Source organism: Anabas testudineus, chromosome 13 (assembly GCF_900324465.2).
Source record: "Anabas testudineus chromosome 13, fAnaTes1.2, whole genome shotgun sequence".
In the NCBI taxonomy this organism is placed as follows: domain Eukaryota; kingdom Metazoa; phylum Chordata; class Actinopteri; order Anabantiformes; family Anabantidae; genus Anabas; species Anabas testudineus.
Window position 1 is genome coordinate 13,715,486 of NC_046622.1, and position 20,242 is coordinate 13,735,727.

Below are 20,242 nucleotides of genomic sequence, written 5' to 3' on the forward strand. Positions count from 1 at the left end.
GACCTACTGTAGCTCTGCTCTGTTATTTTAATCTAGTCCACAGAGATGCAAAGTCATGTTTTTACCAGAAGCTCCAGATTAATAATCAGTATAACTGTAGATCACTAAACAGAGCCAAGCTTCAGATAAACGAGCAGAGTAAACACCCAGGGGTCACCGTGCCGTGGAGGAACACTCCACAACATACTTTTCGTTGTACAGTTGATAATAACAGGAACACCTGCTCTGACCAGGTGAATTCAAGAGAAAGCCTTATTTATCCCACCTACTAAATCCATTTAATCCATTAAAAGTAACAGAGAAAACAGAAGAAGACAGTACAAAGAAGGATTTATGGGAACTGAAAAAGATTGAAATTCAGGAACTAATTTATAACGATTTGTGCTGTCAGTGTAACAGAGTTGATCAGAAAGGCCAAACAATAACCACACATGTAGACACGTGTCAGCGTGCAGGCCCACGGACTCAACACGTCCACCTCCAATGGCCCCACATAACCACACGAGAGTGCTGTGGAGTTCAGCTTTGTGGAGAACATCAACAGAACAACACAGGAATTATACATGACTTATGTTCCTTCTGTCTCACCCTGCTGACATGTATCTCCATGAAGGCCTGCAGGACACCGCTTGCTACATTCTCCAGTCCTGGGGTCACACGACCCTCCACCTGGACAGTCGCATGGCTGCACACAGCCTGCACCGAAGAAGCCAGGGTCACATTCTACATCGGGGACACGAGAAGTGCAAGTTATGCAGCTGATCCTACTGCGTGGATAAAATATAAGTAAACACGAAGTCTTAACCGCTTCATTCCTGGGAGCTTGAATGCTGAAACATTTAGCAGAATAAATGAATAGGTGTTAAGTGAAGGGGTAATACCTTTCTCACACTGTGGGCCGTGGTATGCGGCTTTACAGGAACAGCTCCCTGTCTTGGGGTCACAGCCAGAGGAATGTTCTTGAACGCAGTCACACTCCCTGGAACAGCCTGCGCCGTGCGTCCACCTGGGACAAGCTGAGGGGAGGACGAGATCAGTTTGAGAAGAGACAAAGAACATGTGCTAGGCCTGTCTATTCAAAAACATGTTCTCGTGTACAGATAGTGTACGAAATACATACAGTACACTTGAATTACATTGACCTGCACGGGCTATAGTGTTACTACACTAAAACAACTCCAGAGATTTTTGAAATGAAGAAAATATTTTGTTGGTTATAAAACGGAAAGGTTGTCAGAGTTAACAGAGAAAAGCAGTTTAAGTGAAAACTTCCCTGCTATTAGGTTACATTTAGAGCAAATCGCCATGTTATCAGGAAGTCTTCTGCTGGTTTACGTCACGTGACGGCTGCGTCCCATTCCACTTGCATATATAATAATAAATTTATAATGAGCGTGCGTATTTCATTTATGATCAGGCTGACTGCTGGTGCTTAACAAGTTTGAATTCTAAAAACAATGACTGGTGACTTTGTTGCTACTGTGTTCGCCGTTTTTTTTTTACATGATAAGAAGCATTGAATTAATAGATTCACAGTGTTATGCAAAACTTTTCAACTGCCACGTCTGCATTCAGTGTTTACAATATCAATCTGCACGAATTTTGCCAAGATTGTCCCTTCTCAGAAAGAGACTGAACTCCACTCCACCCTGTCCTTCTCAACATAGGCTTTATGTTAGGTGCAGCTGCAGGCTCTGGTTACACCCTCTCCACCCTCTAAATGTCCTGCTGCAGGATGGAGAAGACAGCTGTGAGAATCTGATAATATTTCTTGTGCACATTCTTCCATCATTCAGTTTGGTCTTAGAAGAGTGAGCAGCTTCCACACTGAGACATCGAGAGCAGAAATTCATCGCCATGTCCATTCGGAGGCTTTGGAGCAACCCTAAATCGCTCGGGGACGTAAATATGGTGACAGAGGAGTTGAAGAACCTGTATTATAAGAGGCTGCTGCCGATCGAAAAATACTACTCTTTCCATCATTTCCACTCCCCGAGCTACGAGGATGCAGACTTCGACAACAAACCAATGGTGCTGGTGATGGGTCAGTACTCAGCAGGAAAGACAACTTTTATCAGGTAGAACTTTGAGCATATAAAAAACTGCACATATCTTCTTATTCATATATTAAACACTGTGTTGCAGGCTAGAATAATAACATTGGTGGTTTGACTTGTCCATGTGCTCAGATATCTCATAGAACAAGAGTTCCCCGGTAGCAGAGTCGGGCCTGAGCCAACCACTGACTGCTTCACCGCCCTCATGTATGGAGACACGGAAAGAATCATCCCAGGAAATGCACTCACAGTGGATCCAAAAAAGCCCTTTCGCAACCTCAACATCTTTGGAAACTCTTTTCTGAACAGGTGATGGAAAGAGAGAGAGAGGATCTTACTAAAGCTACTGTTCAGATAAATGTCTGTCATTCTTTTGTTTCTCTTTTTCTCTACTTATAATCACTATTTGTGTAGAGTTTGCATTATTATGAATGCATTTTGTTTACAGGTTGCAGTGTGTTCAAATGCCAAACCAGGTCCTTGAGAATATCAGCATCATTGACACACCAGGGATCCTAACTGCCTCCAAAAGAAAACTGAGTCGAGGTGAGACCGAATATGTTTCTAATTTCCTTTTCAGAGGAATTAATGTGTCTGTGCTTCAGTATATTCAGTTTCAGACAGAGTTGGATTAACAGCCATAATCGATGTTGTCATATAAGAACACTGTAACTCTGCCCAACATAATTCAAACACTTAAACTCAGAAGCGCAGCAGATGAAAATAATGTGGCAGTGAAGTTGGGAGGAGCAGAGCAGTAAGTAACTGAGCTGTCTTTGCTTTGTTTTATGGACATATTAATCTGTGAGTGTAATGAAATGGCTTGAAACCAGTGAGGGCCACAGGGAGATATTAAATGTTCCTCTGTGTCTCAAAGAATGACGCTTGCCCCATTACAGTGTTAATGAAAACCCTGTGTTCCTCTTCCTCGTCCCAAGGCTACGACTTCCCAGCAGTGCTGCGCTGGTTCGCAGAGCGTGTGGATCGAATCATCTTGCTGTTTGATTCGCATAAACTGGAGTTCTCTGATGAGCTCACTTGGGCCTTTGGGGCTCTGTTGGGCTTTGAGGACAAATTGCGTGTGGTTCTCAACAAGGCAGACAGGATGGACTCCCAGCAGCTGATGCGAGTGTATGGCGCCCTCATGTGGTCGCTGGGGAAAGTGTTTCGGACTCCGGAGATCCTGCGGGTTTACATTGGATCGTTCTGGTCAGAACCGAGACAGATGTGTGACCACTACCAGCTGATAGAGTTGGAAGAGGAGGATCTTTTGTCTGACATAAGGAACTTGCCTCGCAACGCCGCAGTACGCAAGCTGAACGACCTGGTGAAGAGGGCTCGATTAGTGAGGGTGAGAGAGCATCTGACACATCCAGTTCAAATCTCACATATCAACACTGTTAACGTTTGAACTTTGTTCCCTGCTAGGCTCACGCTCACATTATCAGCTACCTGAAGCAGGAGATGCCAACCATTTTTTGCAAAGAAAGCAAGAAGCACAATCTGATCTATCAACTTCCTGTCATTTTCACCAAGATCCAGCAACGACATCAAGTTCCAGCTGGTGACTTCCCCGACTGCACCAAGATGCAGGTCATGCATTGTTATTTTTATTTCTCTACAAATGTATGTTTGCAGAATTTAGTTATCTAAATGTGCTCTTGTGCATATATTTTCAGGAGAAACTTTTGGGTCACGATTTCTCAAAGTTCAAGGCACTGAAACCAGCTCTAATGACCTCGCTGGACAAACTCCTGACCACTGACATCGCAAACCGTATGCCTTTACTTCAACAACAAGAAATGAGCAAGAAATCCCTGCCAAGTGTGCTGGACGGGGAATTTTTGGGAACATTCAGACCAGAGCATTACAGGAGAGATCCTTTCAAAGAACTTCCCAAAGATGACGAGAGCAGCGAGATAGATTTAGATGGGTGGGTGGTGGAGAGGTACAAGCCCAAGTACGATGAGATTTTCTACAATCTCAGTCCAAGCGAGGGAAAACTGAGCGGCACCAAAGTCAAGAAGTGGATGATAACAACCCTTCTGCCCAACTCTGTGCTCGCTCATATCTGGAGGCTGTCAGATATAGACGGAGATGGCATGTTGGACAATGAGGAGTTTGCTCTTGCAGTCCATCTTATTGAGGGAAAACTGGAGGGTCACTGGCTGCCCCGACAGCTGCCCTCTCACCTGGTGCCACCATCGAAACGGTTAAGTACAGTGAGACATGAAGACTAAAGATGATAACAAAGAGAAGCTGAGGATATGTTTACACTGTTTGTACAATCCATCATTACTTAAATAGAAACTAATCCTGTGATAGAGACTTGTAGTTACTGTGTCTGTTTGCCACTGATGGTTGATCACACTTTTTACGTTTGATTTGAAATTATCTGTTTATGAGTAGTAAAAAAAAAAAAGTTAAAAAAAATCCAAACTGGATTTCTGTTGCCTAATTAATTAGGAACATTTTTAATATTGTGCATTACTTTAATGCATTAAACCTGAATGAATACGATAAGTCATCAATATCTCATTGTATATGATAGTACCATCATCATTATGATTATCATTGAGATTTGGTTGGTACTCACGCAGGTGGCAGAAGCGGCCATATAATCCGGGAGAGCACAGACAGCCTCCATAAAGACGATGACAGTGTCCATTGTTGGGACAGTTACACTTTCTTCTACAGTACTTCCCAAAATAACCCCTCGGACAACCTGTGAACATGAATAATGCCATAAAAGTGTTACGACTGAAGGTCAGAGGACTGTAAAAGACTACAATACGAGCAACGGCCAATGTTTAAATGAATAAATAAGACAAATAGTTTTAGATTTTCTTGTAAAAAAACAATAATTTTAGGTCTCTAGAAATCATTCAAATGAAACAATCTCCTTCAGCCTTATCGTTGTATGTGTGTGCGTCTGCAAAGGAAAGAATTTATACAGACCATCCTGACAGAGCAGACCCTGTACCCCTGGGGGACACAAACACTTCCCGGTCACGGGGTCGCACGAGCCTCCATTCTGACAACGGCACAGACTGTTACAGGCCTGTCCATAGGTTCCCTGTGGACAAGCTATAAACACAGAAAAAAAAAAAAGGGGGGGGGGGGGGGGCATGGGAAAAGAGCACGGACACCACCATTCTCAGTGTTACTAATTGGATCAAATTGTGGGAAATTTAAGGTCTGTGCACTGGAGGTAAGAAGTCAGTCAACACTTCCACATGCTGTGTGCCCAGCTGACATTTCTAATCTCCTCAGACTTGTTAGCAGTTACAACATGAACCATATGGCTGTTTAAGATGTGCTGAAGTGTTACAACCCATCAAGTGAGTGTCTGCTTAAATTCTATGTCACACTTTATACACAGCAAAAGCAGGGAAATAAATACGTTTATGGAGTTAGCAGTAATTTAACAATATACAATAGATACTAAACCTACAATAAATTATAAATGAAGAAGAAGGAAGTTTCCTCTACTCAACTTCAGCTTCATAACAGATAATAGATAGTGGATGAGTGAGGGAAGCATAAAAAGAACTTTTTGAATACTGTAAAATATCTGTCACCAAATAGTGTCACCAAAAATAAGGCTGCTGTGATTCTGGGTAATTTGCTTTTCTCTATGACGATGACTACTACTAGTCATGGTCACACTACTACTACTTTACTTCTATAAAGGCTATTGTGGGTTTTGACTGTCCTTTTCCCATATTCCTAACTATCTGCTGTGTTACCTTTGATAATAATTCCCATATGTGCTTTAGGAAGTTATCTTGCTCATTCACTCCACCTAACAATAGTGTGTATCTGAATACTGCCACCAGGAACGCGTTTGCAAAAATGACAGATTACTTCTAATGGACTCAGCCCACGTGGCTCTTCTCTTATGACTATGAACCTGACTCGGGTTCAGACCAAAGACATCCATTAATCTTGAAACTGGATGGCAACAATGAAGCCTAGCTTTCTAACCCAGTTGTGTACATCCTCTGCCTCAGGCTGTGCTCTTGCTGTGGGCCTTGGCAACCCTCCAGCAGCAGACAGATTTATTGCCCCAGTGCTCTTGTGTTCAGGAGTCCATAAACAATGCAGCCTCCCACACAGAGGACCTGACAGGTTTTGATACATGGCCCTGGATCGATGCAGGGATCTACTTCATTTCTCTAAAAGTAGACCACATAGCTAAGAGTAAGAGGGAAAAACCTAAACTATGTGTATAATCGTACCGCCCTGCTAATATTTTAAACACATATTTATTTGGTCCCTAAACTTTAAAGGAATTAGTTTGATATTTGATATGAATCTAAACCATCAACACAGAATGTCCTTATAACTGCATTTATACTTACTCTCATTACAGACAATCCCAGTCCATCCAGGTAAACATTCACACTGGTCTCTGTCTTTGCTGCACGCCCCATTTACACAGTCTTCACAGCTCAAACTGCAGTCTTCCCCAAATGAGTCATCTAAACAAACTGACAAAAATAAATGGTCGATTGAAACCAGACTTTTCTTTTCATGGCCTCAACTGGAAAACAATAAGATAACATCTATTTTCTTTCTCGCCATTAATAAGTGTTATCACTTGTACCTATGTGGCTGTCCAGTCGGAGCTCTCCTCGACGCTCCCTCTGGATATCGAACTCTTTTTCTCCTTCGCCATCATCACTACCGTCATCTTCACTGTTGTCATAATGGGTTCGTAAGGCCGCCGTGTACTGTAGCAGCTGAGGGGCCTTGCGGAACAGCAGGTCTGGTAATCTGTGGACCTCCAGCTGATCTTCCTCCTCTTCCTCCTCCTCCTCTTCTTCTTCCACCTCTCTGCCATAGAGAGCTGAACATACCCACTACAAAGTTAGAGTTAGGTTCAATCCAAGTATAACTATAACACAAAGGTTACTCACAAATGCAGGAGTGCTGATCCTGATCCAAGCGGAAGCCCAGTCGACAAAAACACTCGTACGTTCCCAGGGTGTTGACGCAGTAGTGTTCACAGCCCGAGGTCTCCGTCAGGCACTCGTCAACGTCTGTCACAGGAGTACACAGAAAGCAACACAGAACAACACAAAACTGTTAAAGGGTAGTATTAGAAACAATCGCATGACACCATTGACACTGAATGCAAGTTGCACGCAACAGGTTTTTAGTAATAATGTGTCCAGTCCAGTGGCAGAGAGGTCATGCAGATCTTGACGGACTTAACGTCTTCCTGATACTTTACAGTTTGGTATTTTTGCCATGTTACACATCGGTTGCTCAAGATTAAACAAAGTTAATTTAGTGTGTGTGTTAGTGTTAGTAAATGTGTGCTATGAATTTTATGAAGTCCTGCACGACTGTGACACATCACGAAAACACTAAAAAGACTAGCTAATGTGTGAACAATCCAACACCCTCACCATCACAGCCACAGCCGTCTGGGTTCAGTCTGTGGCCAACTCTGCAGCTGCACTCGTAGCCGCCCGGGTAGTTTCTACAGAAATGACTGCAACAGGACTCCCCGCCAACGCACTCATCACTATCTGAGGAAGGCACACAGTGGTACAAGGTGGTTTCAATTGAAGCTAGGGAAGTTAGAAAGCGACTGAAAAATGAACAAAGACAGATGGGTGAACAACCCACAGAGAGAAATTCTTACCTACACAGGTCTTCCCATCGTGGTCCAGCTGGTAGCCATGGTTGCAGGAGCAGAGGGGACCGTTGGTGGTGTGCTCACAGTGATGAGAGCAACCTCCATTGTTCTTCTCACAGCTGTTGATGATCTCCATCTCAATTCCTGGAGCAGAGAGGAACAGAACCACAGCTAAGGTGCTGAACAAAGCACAAACATAAGTATATTTTTAAATATAATTTCTGGCTAATGTGGACTGCTTTGGCTGGTCCCTGTCTAGTCAAAAAGGTTGATTCTTTCAAAATAAAATATACAATTGTCATTTACTTTAATCTACCTGCAGTGTTTTTATCTTTTATCTATTTGTCACATATGTTTCTTTAAAACATTGCATTTAATTCCTTAGACACTACTTTTGTTGTATTTGTGCTAAAATGCCATTTTAGTATTTAGTCTTTCGTTGGCAGATCAAACTTGAAAACTGAATTAATGGTGTCCTTCGTGTCATGATTTACAATTTATTAATGTTAAGATAGCTACAACTTAAATCCATAGGTGGAGATAGTATGTGCTTATTTGCACAAATAAATGTGATTCTACTGTGTTTACTTACGGTAGCACTGTTTGCCATCAGCACCGAGTTCAAATCCTGGGTGACACACACATCTGAAGGAGCCGAGCATGTTGACACATCCATGGGAACACTTGGCGTGGCCTGAGCCGCACTCATCAATATCTAGAGACAGGTAATAATACACACAGCAGTGCATTTACACACCGATGTAAAATATAAATATCATATATAGAAGTGCACAAAAGGCACACAGAATAAAATAAAAAACACATAAGCACAGAGCCTAATGGTTAGTGTGCATGTCACGTAACAGCAACGTGCACAGTTTGAATCCGGCTGGTGACCTTTTTTGCATGTCATGCCCTCTTTCTCTCCTCATGTTTCTAGTCCTACTAGAACTACTACTGTCAATCTATCAAATAACAGCTAAAAAACAGATAGGCATAAAAAGGCATGACTGGCAACAAGCCATGTGAAATGATTTATCTGTTTCACAAAGTTACAAAATACAAGAATATGAGTCAAGGTCACAGTGAGATGTTCAAGGTCAAGATGAATGTTTTCCTGTTGTCAAGTCTTTGACAGAAACTAAGTAATGTGACCTTATTGGCCAAGTCGCAGTTTCAAAAGTTGCAGAATCAACTAGATGGTTTACTGACACTAGAGGCTAATGAACTAAAGACACACAGTAATATAAACTATTCACCCAAGGATTTCAGAAAAAGCTTAACAAATACTTTCTTATGCAAGACAGCTTTGTCAGGGCTTAGATTACTCTGGCACCTCCTCTCCTGCTCCATGGATGAGAAATGTTAGACTGAGAAATGTTGGTGAGGTGGACTGTAAAAATAAAAATAGTTTCCAACATCAGCTTCTCAAATCAGTACAGGTCTGTACGGAGGTTTACTGTAGCTGTAACTTATGGAAAAGCATAAATGTCACTCTCTTACAGTGAAGCATATTCCAGGAAAAGGATTTTTTTTTTATATCCAACCTTTATTTTTTGTTTATACAGTGTGTGTGTGCGTGTGTGTGTGTGTGTGTATGCGCGTGAGATTGTTGCGCACCTTTACAGTTCTTGCCATCTCCAGCTAGTGTAAAACCAGGTCGGCAGCTGCACTGAAGCCGGCCGCTTTCGGAAAGACACAGCTGGGCGCAGCCTCCATTCCTCTCCTCACAGGGGTCCCTCACTGACACAGACACATACACAAAAACTGAAGCCAGGTGAACCCAGCAGGTGGCTCTGTGACCCTACTGCTTAGTTCATGAAGACAGTTTCCATTTTGAACCCCTGAGACACCCCCTAAATTTCCAACTTTCTGTTTCTAAATCCTGGAGGAGAGAGCTAAATGTTTGCTCTTCACTCTGTAGTGACTCCAATGTCATATCTTAAATTCCTTTCTACCTCACGATTTCTTACAATACACACTAACTGTGATCACAAAAGTCCAAATTATGCTGTAATTTGGCCCAATTAACCAATGAAAAAGATTTTAAATGATAACTATCTGTGTTTAATTAGGACACATGATATTAATACATGTTGAGAACAGCAGGTGGCTAAATGACTTACATTCACAGTGTCGCCCATCTCTTTTTAACTGGTAGCTCTGCCGACATTCACATTTGTAGTGATCGTTCCCCATGTCCAAGCACTTGTGCTCACATCCACCATTCAGCACAGAGCAAGAATTCACAGCTCAAAAGCAAAACACACACAGAAACATGGTACATTAGTACAAAATCCATTCGTCTATGTATCAGTCAATGACAGAATAAATGAATGTAAAAACTGGCTACTCATACAGTATTTAAAATCTCACAAAGATGACAGATAGAACGAGTTAGCTGGCAACCTAAAGTGGCTTTAACACCTCAAGCCCTACAGCCATGTAATTATGGAAAACACTTGTGTAAAGACTGGAAACTGGAAAATGATATTTAAGCAGGGTCCAGTAGGTACCCCTGGTTACTTTCTAATGAGCTTTCCATCCCATTTACCCCTATGATTTAATGATGTGCCAGATATGAATATCAGCTGTGTGCCTTGTGGGTGCTCTAAACTGAGGCATGATGACACAGACGGACTGCCTTTTAACACTGATGACTTCAGCAGACACAATTAGCTATCCCTCTGCCTCCTGTCCTTTACCACAAAGCTGCCATCTTAAATCTTAGTATTAAGAATGAAAAATAAAACTAAAACCAACAAAAGAAGTTCTGATTTTCAGCCAGTACCAAATTACCTGCAGATTTTATGGTGCTAAAATAGGAGCAAGTACTTTACCAGCTAATATTTTCCCTTTTTTCCCACTTCAGAGTTTCTCATTAGACATGGAATACAGACTTACAGTGGCAAGAAAAGTATGTGAACCGTTTGGGATTTCATGGTTTTCTGCATTAATTTGTCATAAAATGTGATCTGATAGTCATCTAAGTCAAAAGTATTAACAAATATAATCTTAGTCTTAAGAGTCTTGAATATGACACATTTCTGCAGGAAGGGTTTGTTAAAATTGGTGTTATTGCTGCTAGGGGGTCAACCAGTTATTAATTCCAAAGGTTCACATACTTTTATGTACTTTTACCACCAGCATTATGAGGTCTTTATGGTTGTATGGTTTAGATCAGATCACATTTTATGACCAAATAATGCAGAAAACTCTGAAATTCCAAACAGTTCACAGACTTTTTCTTGCCACTGTACACACATAATACAGTGCTTCTGTAATAATTTCAGGACAGATATGAAGATATTCTTCTATGCATTCTGTCACACTGGACAAGGTCCCTTTGGAAACACGCCACAAGGTGTGAATCATGTCCCTCGAGAACCAACAGGAACCAGGTGTTCCTCCATATGTGAGCACTGGCCATTTTACACACATTCCGTGTAGTAAACATAGTTCAGGCTAAAACACATACGGTCTATGCATTTTATTTTCCATAGTTATTGTGTGATAACTGTAGATTCCTTAAGTATATTGTTTCTTTTTTGGAAAAATATGATTGAAAGTTTTTGTTTGATACTGTATTGTGTGTGTGTTAATCCTCTCCGTCCCTGAGGGAGTGTTTGCAAAAATCCTTGGGAAGGAGCAGAGAGAAAATGGTTACCACAAGTGTAGTAAATATTTCTGATGAGTACTTACCAATGCAGGTCCGACCATCAGCATGCATGCGGAAGCTTTCGCTGCACTCACAGTGATAAGAGCCTGGAGTGTTCACACATGTTTGCTGGCATCCCCCATTGAGCTCCTCACACTCATTTACATCTGAACAAACGCAGACACACACAAACACATCCACATAGTCACATAGAGACAAACCAGACTGAGTCCAATAATTCATTTAAAAGCAGTTGCCAGTTGTTAACATGACACAGTTAGAAACCCATATAAGAAGCTGCCTGAGCCACTGTTCATATTAAAAACTGGAGCTTTACTGAGATGGAGAACTTTGGGCAGTTTTGAAAAAATAATACTTCAATGAATCAAAGCTTAATTTTGTACTTTATAATCAAGACATTTATTACATCCTTTACAAAATTTCCCATCCAATTTTAAAGCAATCTAGTTAAACATTCATTCTCCAGTGAGCCAAATCAAAGTAAATGAAAGACACATTTTTAATATTACAGACTTTAAATTAATTTAATTTGCAAGAATTATAATTTCCCTTTTCACAGACATATACTTTTCAGTATTAAATGTACAGTCCAGCTGCCTTGTTTAAGGCTCTAATGTTGCTGTAATTTTCTTTATATTCTTTCCATCTCCTCCTATATAAGCTGATGTGTCAGTGGTCTTGAGTAAGACAGTCTTCAGCAGCATACTGTAATACCACATTAACCTGTGCTCTGTACTCCAATATACATATTCAGTCTCTTCAGAGTGGATGATTAATGGCTTTTCACACTGTTTTTGCAGTAGTATATGTGCAATCAGTTTGTTTCCTGCACCTTTCTTTGCTGAGTGTCCATATATCAAGCCGAGAAGACAACACAAGCGAACACTACTCACAATCAGGCTTTACTACACATCTGGACAACACATCACATATCCTCTCAGGACCCCGGATGTCATCTCTGACTCACAGGAGCTGTTTCAGCTCCCACTAGTGATGGCAGCGTAGTAGTGCGTGGAGAGGCCAGAACAGTGTTATAGTTTCTCTTTGTTTTGGGGATGATGGATTAGCATGTGGTTCAGTTTATCTGAACATGCAACACTACCATCAATTAAGTTCCTCAGAGGTCAACACACTTCCTAAGTTGTGCAAATATTAGATTAGAAATCATGACAAATAGGTTGCATGTGAATGCGTGTTTGTGTGTATTCCGTCTCTGCATTCACTTTACTGGCAGACCCGTGGGAGCAGCCCTTTACAAAATGATCTCAAGACTATTTTAATTAGCGTGTGTCCAATAATAGGAGCTAAACCCAGAGGGTGTCAAAGTAAAAGCCTTTCACCAGTAAAATAATCTTTTTCATACACCACGCTGGGATTAGTATGATCAGGTTTAAGGAATTCATATATGTTTGACAAATTTATTTAGTATGTGCTCTTTTATACTTTTTACATTGTCAGCTTTGTAGATGAAGCAGAAAACAACAGACACAGGGATATTTGTCAAGGTTAAAATACTTATTGGTCTCCTCATGTGAGAAGATTTCAATGTGAGACACACAATGGCTGCTTTTCACCAATGGCTAAGACGTGTGAGTGTGACAGCAGGGTTAGGAGTGGTGATGGTGGTGCTGCCAGAGGTCGAAGGGCACGGGGTCTGAATGGTATCGCGTGACACCGTCTGGTTCAAAGAGCTGCTGAGCTAGCATCCACAGCTAGACAAAGCAGAAGACCAAACATTTGTAACACATGCTGCTTTGGTAGTACGACAGGTGGTGTTCAAATGAGGGCTTACATGAAGTAAAGATCTAGATCTGCCAAGTAAAGATGGCACATGATTCATTCTTTAGTGAATTTCTACGTAAACTAAAAAACTGCAGTGCTAGTGAATCTGTGTCTGATGTAGTTTACAAAATGCAATACTGGCTTTAAAAGGCCCAAACAGTTAATCACATAATAAAAAACAACAAGTTCACTACATAAATACAACCACACATTCAGTTCACACAAAAGTCCATAAAGGAAAACGTGACATCTGTTAAAGTTGAGTCTGTTTGTGCTAGGCTCTCAGACTTTCAGTCACAATATCCTGTCTTAATGGTTAAAAGCCAGGGGCACTTGTTCACACCTGAAGCTCTAATGAACAAATGGGCCCCAGTGCTAAGTGTGCATTTTTTGTCAGATCAGACAAACTAACAGAGAAGGCACATTGCCTGGGAAACCTTTCATACTGACCTTATGAATGAAAACAACGAAAAAGCATGAATTAAAGGTACCTGGTAGGGATTTTCATCACTAATGAGACGTGCCTTTGGCTTGTGGGTCTCTGTAGGGCTTTTGCGACTCTTTAGATACAACAAGCAAGGTGAGATTTACGAGACAGATGGCGACAGCTAAAATTGTCAATACACTTGTATTGTAGACAAAGCAGCAGGGAGGAACGGCAAGGCACAGCCACTGAGGAAACCTGAGCTGTGGAAAGCAGGAACAGTTAGAGTGACCAGAAACTATTTAAACCTCTATTTATGCAACTTAATTTTGTATTTAGACCAGCCTAAAAAATCTCACTTTTTCCTTTAAGGAAAAACTGTGAAATCTTCTTCTTGGTGTTGTATTTTTTGGGGTTTCACCCCCACCTGCATCACATTTAATATGCTATGTTTACCACCAAAACATGCACTGTCAATATTGTAAGCTGTAACAAAAAAAATTAAATCCTCCATTTATAAACAGATACAGGAAGCCCCAGCTGCTCAGAGAACCTGCTACAGTCGGCATGTGTATTTGCACACCAGCTACGTCCAGATGTCATCCACATCTTACCGTGACATGCCTTGCCATCTGGCCCCAGTCTTCTGCCTTCAGGACACTTGCAGTAGTAGCTGCCAATGGTGTTGCAACAGTGCCCCTCACAGCCGCCTTCATCCACTTCACACTCATTAACATCTGAAAGACAAGCATTAAAATGCTGGTTTTACTAACATAATGAATAGTCTACAAAGCACAAAGCAGCTAAGTCAATTGTGGAGACAGAAAGGCCTCCAGAGCCCTTTCAGCAAATCTTTTTCTGTCTTCGCAGGGTTCCTTCCTGTGTTGTTCAGTTCTTTCTCTTACCAGCAGAAACAAAAGCAATAAATATTTTTGCTGAGTTTATTTTCACCCATCACTGTGTAGATTGTGACACAGCCGCCTCTCAAATCAGTGTCTAAGACAAAGAAATGCTTTGATGTCCAAACCAAACTGTTGTTACTGAGTCTGTTACCAGTCTTTAAGAATCAGTGAGCTCCTGAAGGCAGATTAAGGAAACAGTTTTCAGAAATAAACAGCATTTATCTAACTTATTTCATAAGACTGAGATGAGGAAAACTTTATTTGTAGAACAAAAACAACTCTCAAGAATCTCCTGCATCATCACTTCATAAAACATGTGTCAGTACTTCAATTGTATCATTAGTCTGTGTCTATATTCGCTCAGCTATTTCCAAATTAGCCTCATGTTGACCCACTCTGTGGAGCGTAAGAAAACCTTTTCATGATCTCTCCAGACTTCCCATGTTCTTTCGATTCTCTCAGAGTGAAATGGTTTCCAGGTTGGTTCCCTGTTTACCCTCTGTACTCCAACAAAAACCCTCAGGCTTCGTATTTTGGTGCTGTGTAATGATTTATATTAACTGTGTATTGCCACCACAGACAACATTATACTCTGTTATACACAGATACTAAGCAAAAAAAAGCTTATTACTATGATCAGTCTAATACATGTGAGACCTAAGTACAGCTGCAAGTGCATTTTTATAACAGACTAATCACTGGATAAATATTTATAACATGATGTTTGCCTAATGTCATCGTTGGAGTCTGCAAATGCAGTTTGGGTACTTTAGCTTTCTGGTCAAATATCTGCAGCTGTCATTCATGGAAATAAGGAAAACCTTGTGGTTTATTGAGGGGATATACAGAATTATACTGTTTGTAAAATACTGCTCCTGACATGCCTGTATGAAAACACTCCACGACAGTTCTGTTGTAGCTTTTCATGTTGATCACAACTGTAAAAGAATTTTTAATATGTCTCAGGTGGACATGTTGGTGGTAGCTGTACTTTCCAAGAAATTAGTTCACATATAAATTATTATTCTCTTGCGTGTAAAGCATGAACTAATGCAAAATGGTCAAAATGTCACAGTTTCGTAGCCAGTGTCTTTCTGTAAACTGTGTCAAACAGCCACCTGACAAAACAGATGATACAGTTGTGTGTCTGGAATGGAAAATGAGATGGTGATGGAGAAATGTGTTGTTTTCTTTGAGGAGGAAGGCTAAGGTGGAAAGGAAAAAATATTTAGCTTCTTGTTTCCATCTGTAAAATGATTAATTGGACCCAATCCCATAACCCATGCTTTAAGCAATATTTAGTTTATCTTTGAATAACAGGAAATTTCAGAAGCATAACTTGGAGCAACAATTTGGAAATGAATTGTCAGCAGAGTCAAAGAGATGTCGTTTAGTGAGAGAGCAGCAGACGTTCCAGTAACTCTTTCTGGCAGCGTTTGTGTAGATTAAGAGCACATGAAAACGAGGTTTTATTATAGGGATACTGTCGTAATAAATAATAGACTTCCCTTCCTGTGGTTCTTCTCCAACAAACAAGGAAACAAGTGCATCTGAACATTACCAAGCTCACAGTAGCAGCAGTATAATGACCCATTCACTAAATCATGAGGTATGTATGCAAAGAACATACAGTCAAATGTAAGGAAAAGTCAAGTCAAAAAACCTGATGATTTAAAAAACAGCAGAAAACTACCGCAGTCCATTAGGCCATAATTGTCTCTAGTTAACCATGTGAGACACATTATCGATTACCTGTTCAGATCATTTTAATTGATAGGATGTAAAAGCACAGCAGTTATACTTTGTTTAAAAAGGTGGCTCCCTGTAGAGCTATATTGTTAATTTATGTTAAATTCTTATGTAATGTGGGGTCAAATACAACTGTAGAATCTGTAGGACCTCAGAAATCAAGGATGGGTCGCCATATTTGTTTTTCAGGCCACACCCACACTTGGTTTCTAAGGGCAGGCAGGGTTATCTGTGGTGTCTGCAGAAAACTTTCTTTGAGGAGTTTGTACACAAGATGTGATAGACTAATACGGTTATTACTTATTGATTAATTGTCTTTCTGGTGCAATTCCTTGCAGTTGTTGTTACCTATGTTCTATATAATAAAAAAGGATTACATGCAAAGTAAGTAGATAGACAGATCAGCACATTCCCCTTAACTGAGGGTGGTCTGAGAAATGTTCAGTCTAACCCTGAAAAATACACACAAACACACACACACACACACACACACACACACACACACACACACACACACACACACACACACACTCACACACACACACACACACTCACACACACACACACACACACACACACACACACACACACACACACACACAGAAACAACCATGCTCTGCACTTTTCATTAACTCATAGGGAGGTGACATGGACTCTTAACATCAGGGCCCTTCCTCTTTACACACTTCCCCACTTTGATCACACAGTTCCCAGAGAGCCCTAATGAGCTCTCCATATCAGCTCAGGGTCATTTGCCATCATCATTAAGATGCCAAGCAGAGGGAAACTAAATTTGGAAAAACATTCATTCACTCACCCCCTGTCAAGACCTTTAGGAAAGTTCTGTGTAATATGATGTCAGGATGTCTACAAGACAATACAGTATTCTGTTTAAAGAGTGGTGCATTATAGGGTCATCATAAAGTAGTTTATGTCTTCTACACAACCAGAACTCATTAACCTTTGTTATATAGCTTCCAGATTTTAGTTACCTCTGCAACTCTGTCATCGCCCAAACTTACTTCTTAATTCTGAAAGTGTTTTGAGAGAAACTTCCCTCGTGATCACATAGATTATCAAAGATTACACAGATTAGCACCTTCCACAGAGTTCCCTTTAGCTCTGACAGTCCCTTGATACCCCAACATCTGCGGCCTCTTCCTTTATATTCACCAGTCCTTACCCCCTCATGTGGCCTCTGAGCCTCATATCTACAAACATGGATCATCAGTCTTCATCTCACTGACAGACTGACAGGATAGACGAGACATACAGTTTACCTCAACAGAGAGAAATACATTTGTACATACTCGAACCAGAAGATACGATCACATCACGCCTATCTTATCTACACTTCATTGGCTCCCCGTGAAATTTCGCATTGATTTTAAAATACTACTTTTGACATTTAAAGCATTAAATGGTCTTGCGCCGCATTATCTAAGTGAACTGCTAGTGTCTTATGATCCACCACGCCTACTTCGCTCAAAGGATGCTGGCTGCCTGTCAGTACCTCGTATCCTAAAAACTACAGCTGGGGGCAGAGCTTTTTCTTACAAAGCCCCAAAGTTATGGAATAGCCTTCCAAATAGCGTTCGGGACTCAGACACAGTCTCAGTGTTTAAGTCTAGGCTGAAAACCTACCTATTTAGTCAAGCATTTGAGTAAATAGATCTGGGAAGGACTCATGGACGTAGAGCATTATGGTGAACTGGTATGTTTAGATGCTGTCTTCCCAACTCTCACTGATCACTCGGGTTTGTTGATGGTGAAGTGTTTGGTTGCTCTACATCCCAGTGCGCCCTCATGTCTGTGTTTCCTTCTGGCCCACCCGTTTAGTTAGGCTGTCATAATTAGTCCTGCCGGAGTCCCTGCTGCACTACACTAAATATACATTCACCTCAAACTTTATCTGACTGTGAATACAACTAACTGCAATCTCTCCTCTTCTCTCTCTGTCCCTCTCCCTCTCTCTTTTCCCTCTTCCTGTCTCTCTGTCGAGCTACACGTCATTCCACCCTTTGCCCTCTGGACCTGTCTGACTCGTCCTGATGCCCAACTTCTGGCTGGAGATCTCGTTGCCTGGATCCACCGTTTGCCCTTTGGGATGCGTTTGGAGACTGGATTGGTCACAAGCTACTATGATGTCGGTCCCGGCCTCGGCGGACGTCGGAAGCTGTTTCTTGGAGCTCTCGACTCAACGCTCGATAGTCCAAGAATGGAACTAGTCTGCCTGCAATAACTAACTGGACTCCATATTAACTTAAAAGACTTTAACTGTTATACTGGACTGCTGCCTACACAGCATGTAATCACCCATATGAGGATGGGTTCCCTGTTGAGTCTGGTTCCTCTCAAGGTTTCTTCCTGTTGCCTTCTCAGGGAGTTTTTCCTTGCCACTGTCGCCCTCGGCTTGCTCATCAGGGACAATCACATTATTATGACTCATACACATACACTGTTCATGTACTGTTCTTTGGTTGTGTAAAGCTGCTTTGTGACAATGTCAATTGTAAAAAGCGCTCTACAAATAAAATTGAATTGAATTGAATTGAATTTGGAAAACCCTAACCCCACACCTCCACCCTCCATCACTTCCTAACCTGGTTATTCTCTGACACTTTATTAGCGCTGTTTTATATATAACAAAAAAAAAAAAAGCCATACATCCCTTCAAGCAGATCATATAGAGCGAGATAACAGACAGCTGCTTGTGTTCTCAGCAGATAAACATCGGCCACCAAGTTCTAAATCCTGCTTATCTCATTAAGTGTTATTGATTTTACTTGTCCTCTACTGCACAGTACCGCTGCTTTCTAATTTCTCCAAGGACCAGCTTTTCCTCCCTTCCAAAAAAAAAAATTAACTAAATAAATCAACAAAGTTTTGTCCACTCATGCTAAAAACATTACGATCAATAACTGAATCAGCAGGCCTCGGTTGCTCTGCACGTCTCTCAGCACTTCTCTATGATTGTGGAAGGCTTAGATCTCAGACCTCTGAGGTTGTAAATGATACTCAAAACTGAAGTAATTTAATGTTTCTTCCTTACTAGATGGAATTTAAATCTTGAGCTGGAATGATTTGTATTTCCTACATTGTCTAAGTTATTTTTTCCACATTTCTGTTGCCAAAAATGGACACAGAGAAGTATAGTGACTTACTTGTAAAGCATCTTAACACTGAGCTCTCATTTTGCAAGTGCCTTTATTTAACTGAAAATGATCATTACCAAAAGGAGACAGTATATTTTCAAATGGAAATATCTGCACTACAAATAAACCAAAAGGTGACAGATCAGCTGTTGTAACAGGAAATATTATTTGGCTGCATTTTAACATTAAAAGGACTATTGCTGCATAGCCAGCTGATAAAGTTGCTAAACCACCACTGTTTGGCTGTGAGCTGTAATAAGGTAAGCTAAGATTTTCCACCTGATCATTTGATTTCTTTTGCACCATCAAAATGACCCACAAGTGAATGAAAAGATTTAACATAAGGACAAGTGGGAATTAGGTAATATGCATGATAGATGTATTCATCAATTATTTTATCCTGAGGGGCATTAAACGTTAGTCACATGAAACACAGCCTTTGGGTAAAAGGATTAATGGAGAAGAAGAAAATCAGTCAGTCAAGTGCTGTTAAAAAAAAAACACAAGCTCGTGTGAACCAGATCAAAGGTCAAAGGTCATTATTAGACAGCTGAGGAGCTTTTAGGAACCTGTCACAGAGAGGTTCAGTAGAAAATAAAGATGAGACAAAAGTGTGATTGTTGTCAGATGCTGCACTGAATGACACAGAAGGCCAGTGTGAGAAAGGAATACAATCAATCATGGCTTTCAACATTTACGAAGTGCGCCAATCGTCTTTGGGTCCTCAATCAAACACACAATAACAGTGTGAAGGAGCCTAGAGATAGTGTTATGATAGTGTAGAGTTTTATTATCCTAATTTTTAAGTGTTTTATTGTCTCTAACACTGAAAAACCTCCTCTCC

General features: G+C 40.9%; 2 protein-coding genes across 2 annotated transcripts in view; one reads left to right on the forward strand and one right to left on the reverse strand.

Moving 5' to 3' along the window:
* zgc:158328 (EMI and FXa_inhibition domain-containing protein) overlaps positions 1-20,242 on the reverse strand; it is a 43,430-nt gene that overhangs the window by 14,050 nt on the left and 9,138 nt on the right. The window contains exons 5-18 of the mRNA XM_026342019.2: positions 14,207-14,329; positions 11,410-11,532; positions 9,834-9,959; positions 9,328-9,450; positions 8,300-8,422; positions 7,714-7,851; positions 7,475-7,597; positions 6,980-7,102; positions 6,667-6,909; positions 6,422-6,550; positions 5,016-5,144; positions 4,654-4,782; positions 882-1,016; positions 589-723 (exon numbers count right to left, since the gene is read on the reverse strand). Coding sequence (XP_026197804.1) covers positions 589-723; positions 882-1,016; positions 4,654-4,782; positions 5,016-5,144; positions 6,422-6,550; positions 6,667-6,909; positions 6,980-7,102; positions 7,475-7,597; positions 7,714-7,851; positions 8,300-8,422; positions 9,328-9,450; positions 9,834-9,959; positions 11,410-11,532; positions 14,207-14,329 — 1,902 coding nt within the window. The remainder of the gene's footprint in view (positions 1-588; positions 724-881; positions 1,017-4,653; positions 4,783-5,015; positions 5,145-6,421; positions 6,551-6,666; positions 6,910-6,979; positions 7,103-7,474; positions 7,598-7,713; positions 7,852-8,299; positions 8,423-9,327; positions 9,451-9,833; positions 9,960-11,409; positions 11,533-14,206; positions 14,330-20,242) is intronic.
* Positions 1,858-4,441, forward strand: LOC113149762 (EH domain-containing protein 2-like). The gene is made up of 6 exons (XM_026342032.1): positions 1,858-2,078; positions 2,190-2,366; positions 2,506-2,603; positions 2,996-3,408; positions 3,486-3,650; positions 3,737-4,441. The coding sequence occupies exons 1-6, from the start codon at positions 1,858-1,860 to the stop codon at positions 4,295-4,297; spliced, it is 1,635 nt and encodes a 544-aa protein (XP_026197817.1). The 3' UTR covers positions 4,298-4,441.

Excerpts from the sequence above, each read along its gene's own strand:
- LOC113149762 (XM_026342032.1), top strand. The coding sequence starts at position 1,858 with ATGTCCATTCGGAGGCTTTGGAGCAACCCTAAATCGCTCGGGGACGTA. Across the intron at positions 2,079-2,189 it reads GGAAAGACAACTTTTATCAG|ATATCTCATAGAACAAGAGT; the intron begins GTAGAACTTTGA and ends CCATGTGCTCAG. Across the intron at positions 2,604-2,995 it reads CAAAAGAAAACTGAGTCGAG|GCTACGACTTCCCAGCAGTG; the intron begins GTGAGACCGAAT and ends CCTCGTCCCAAG.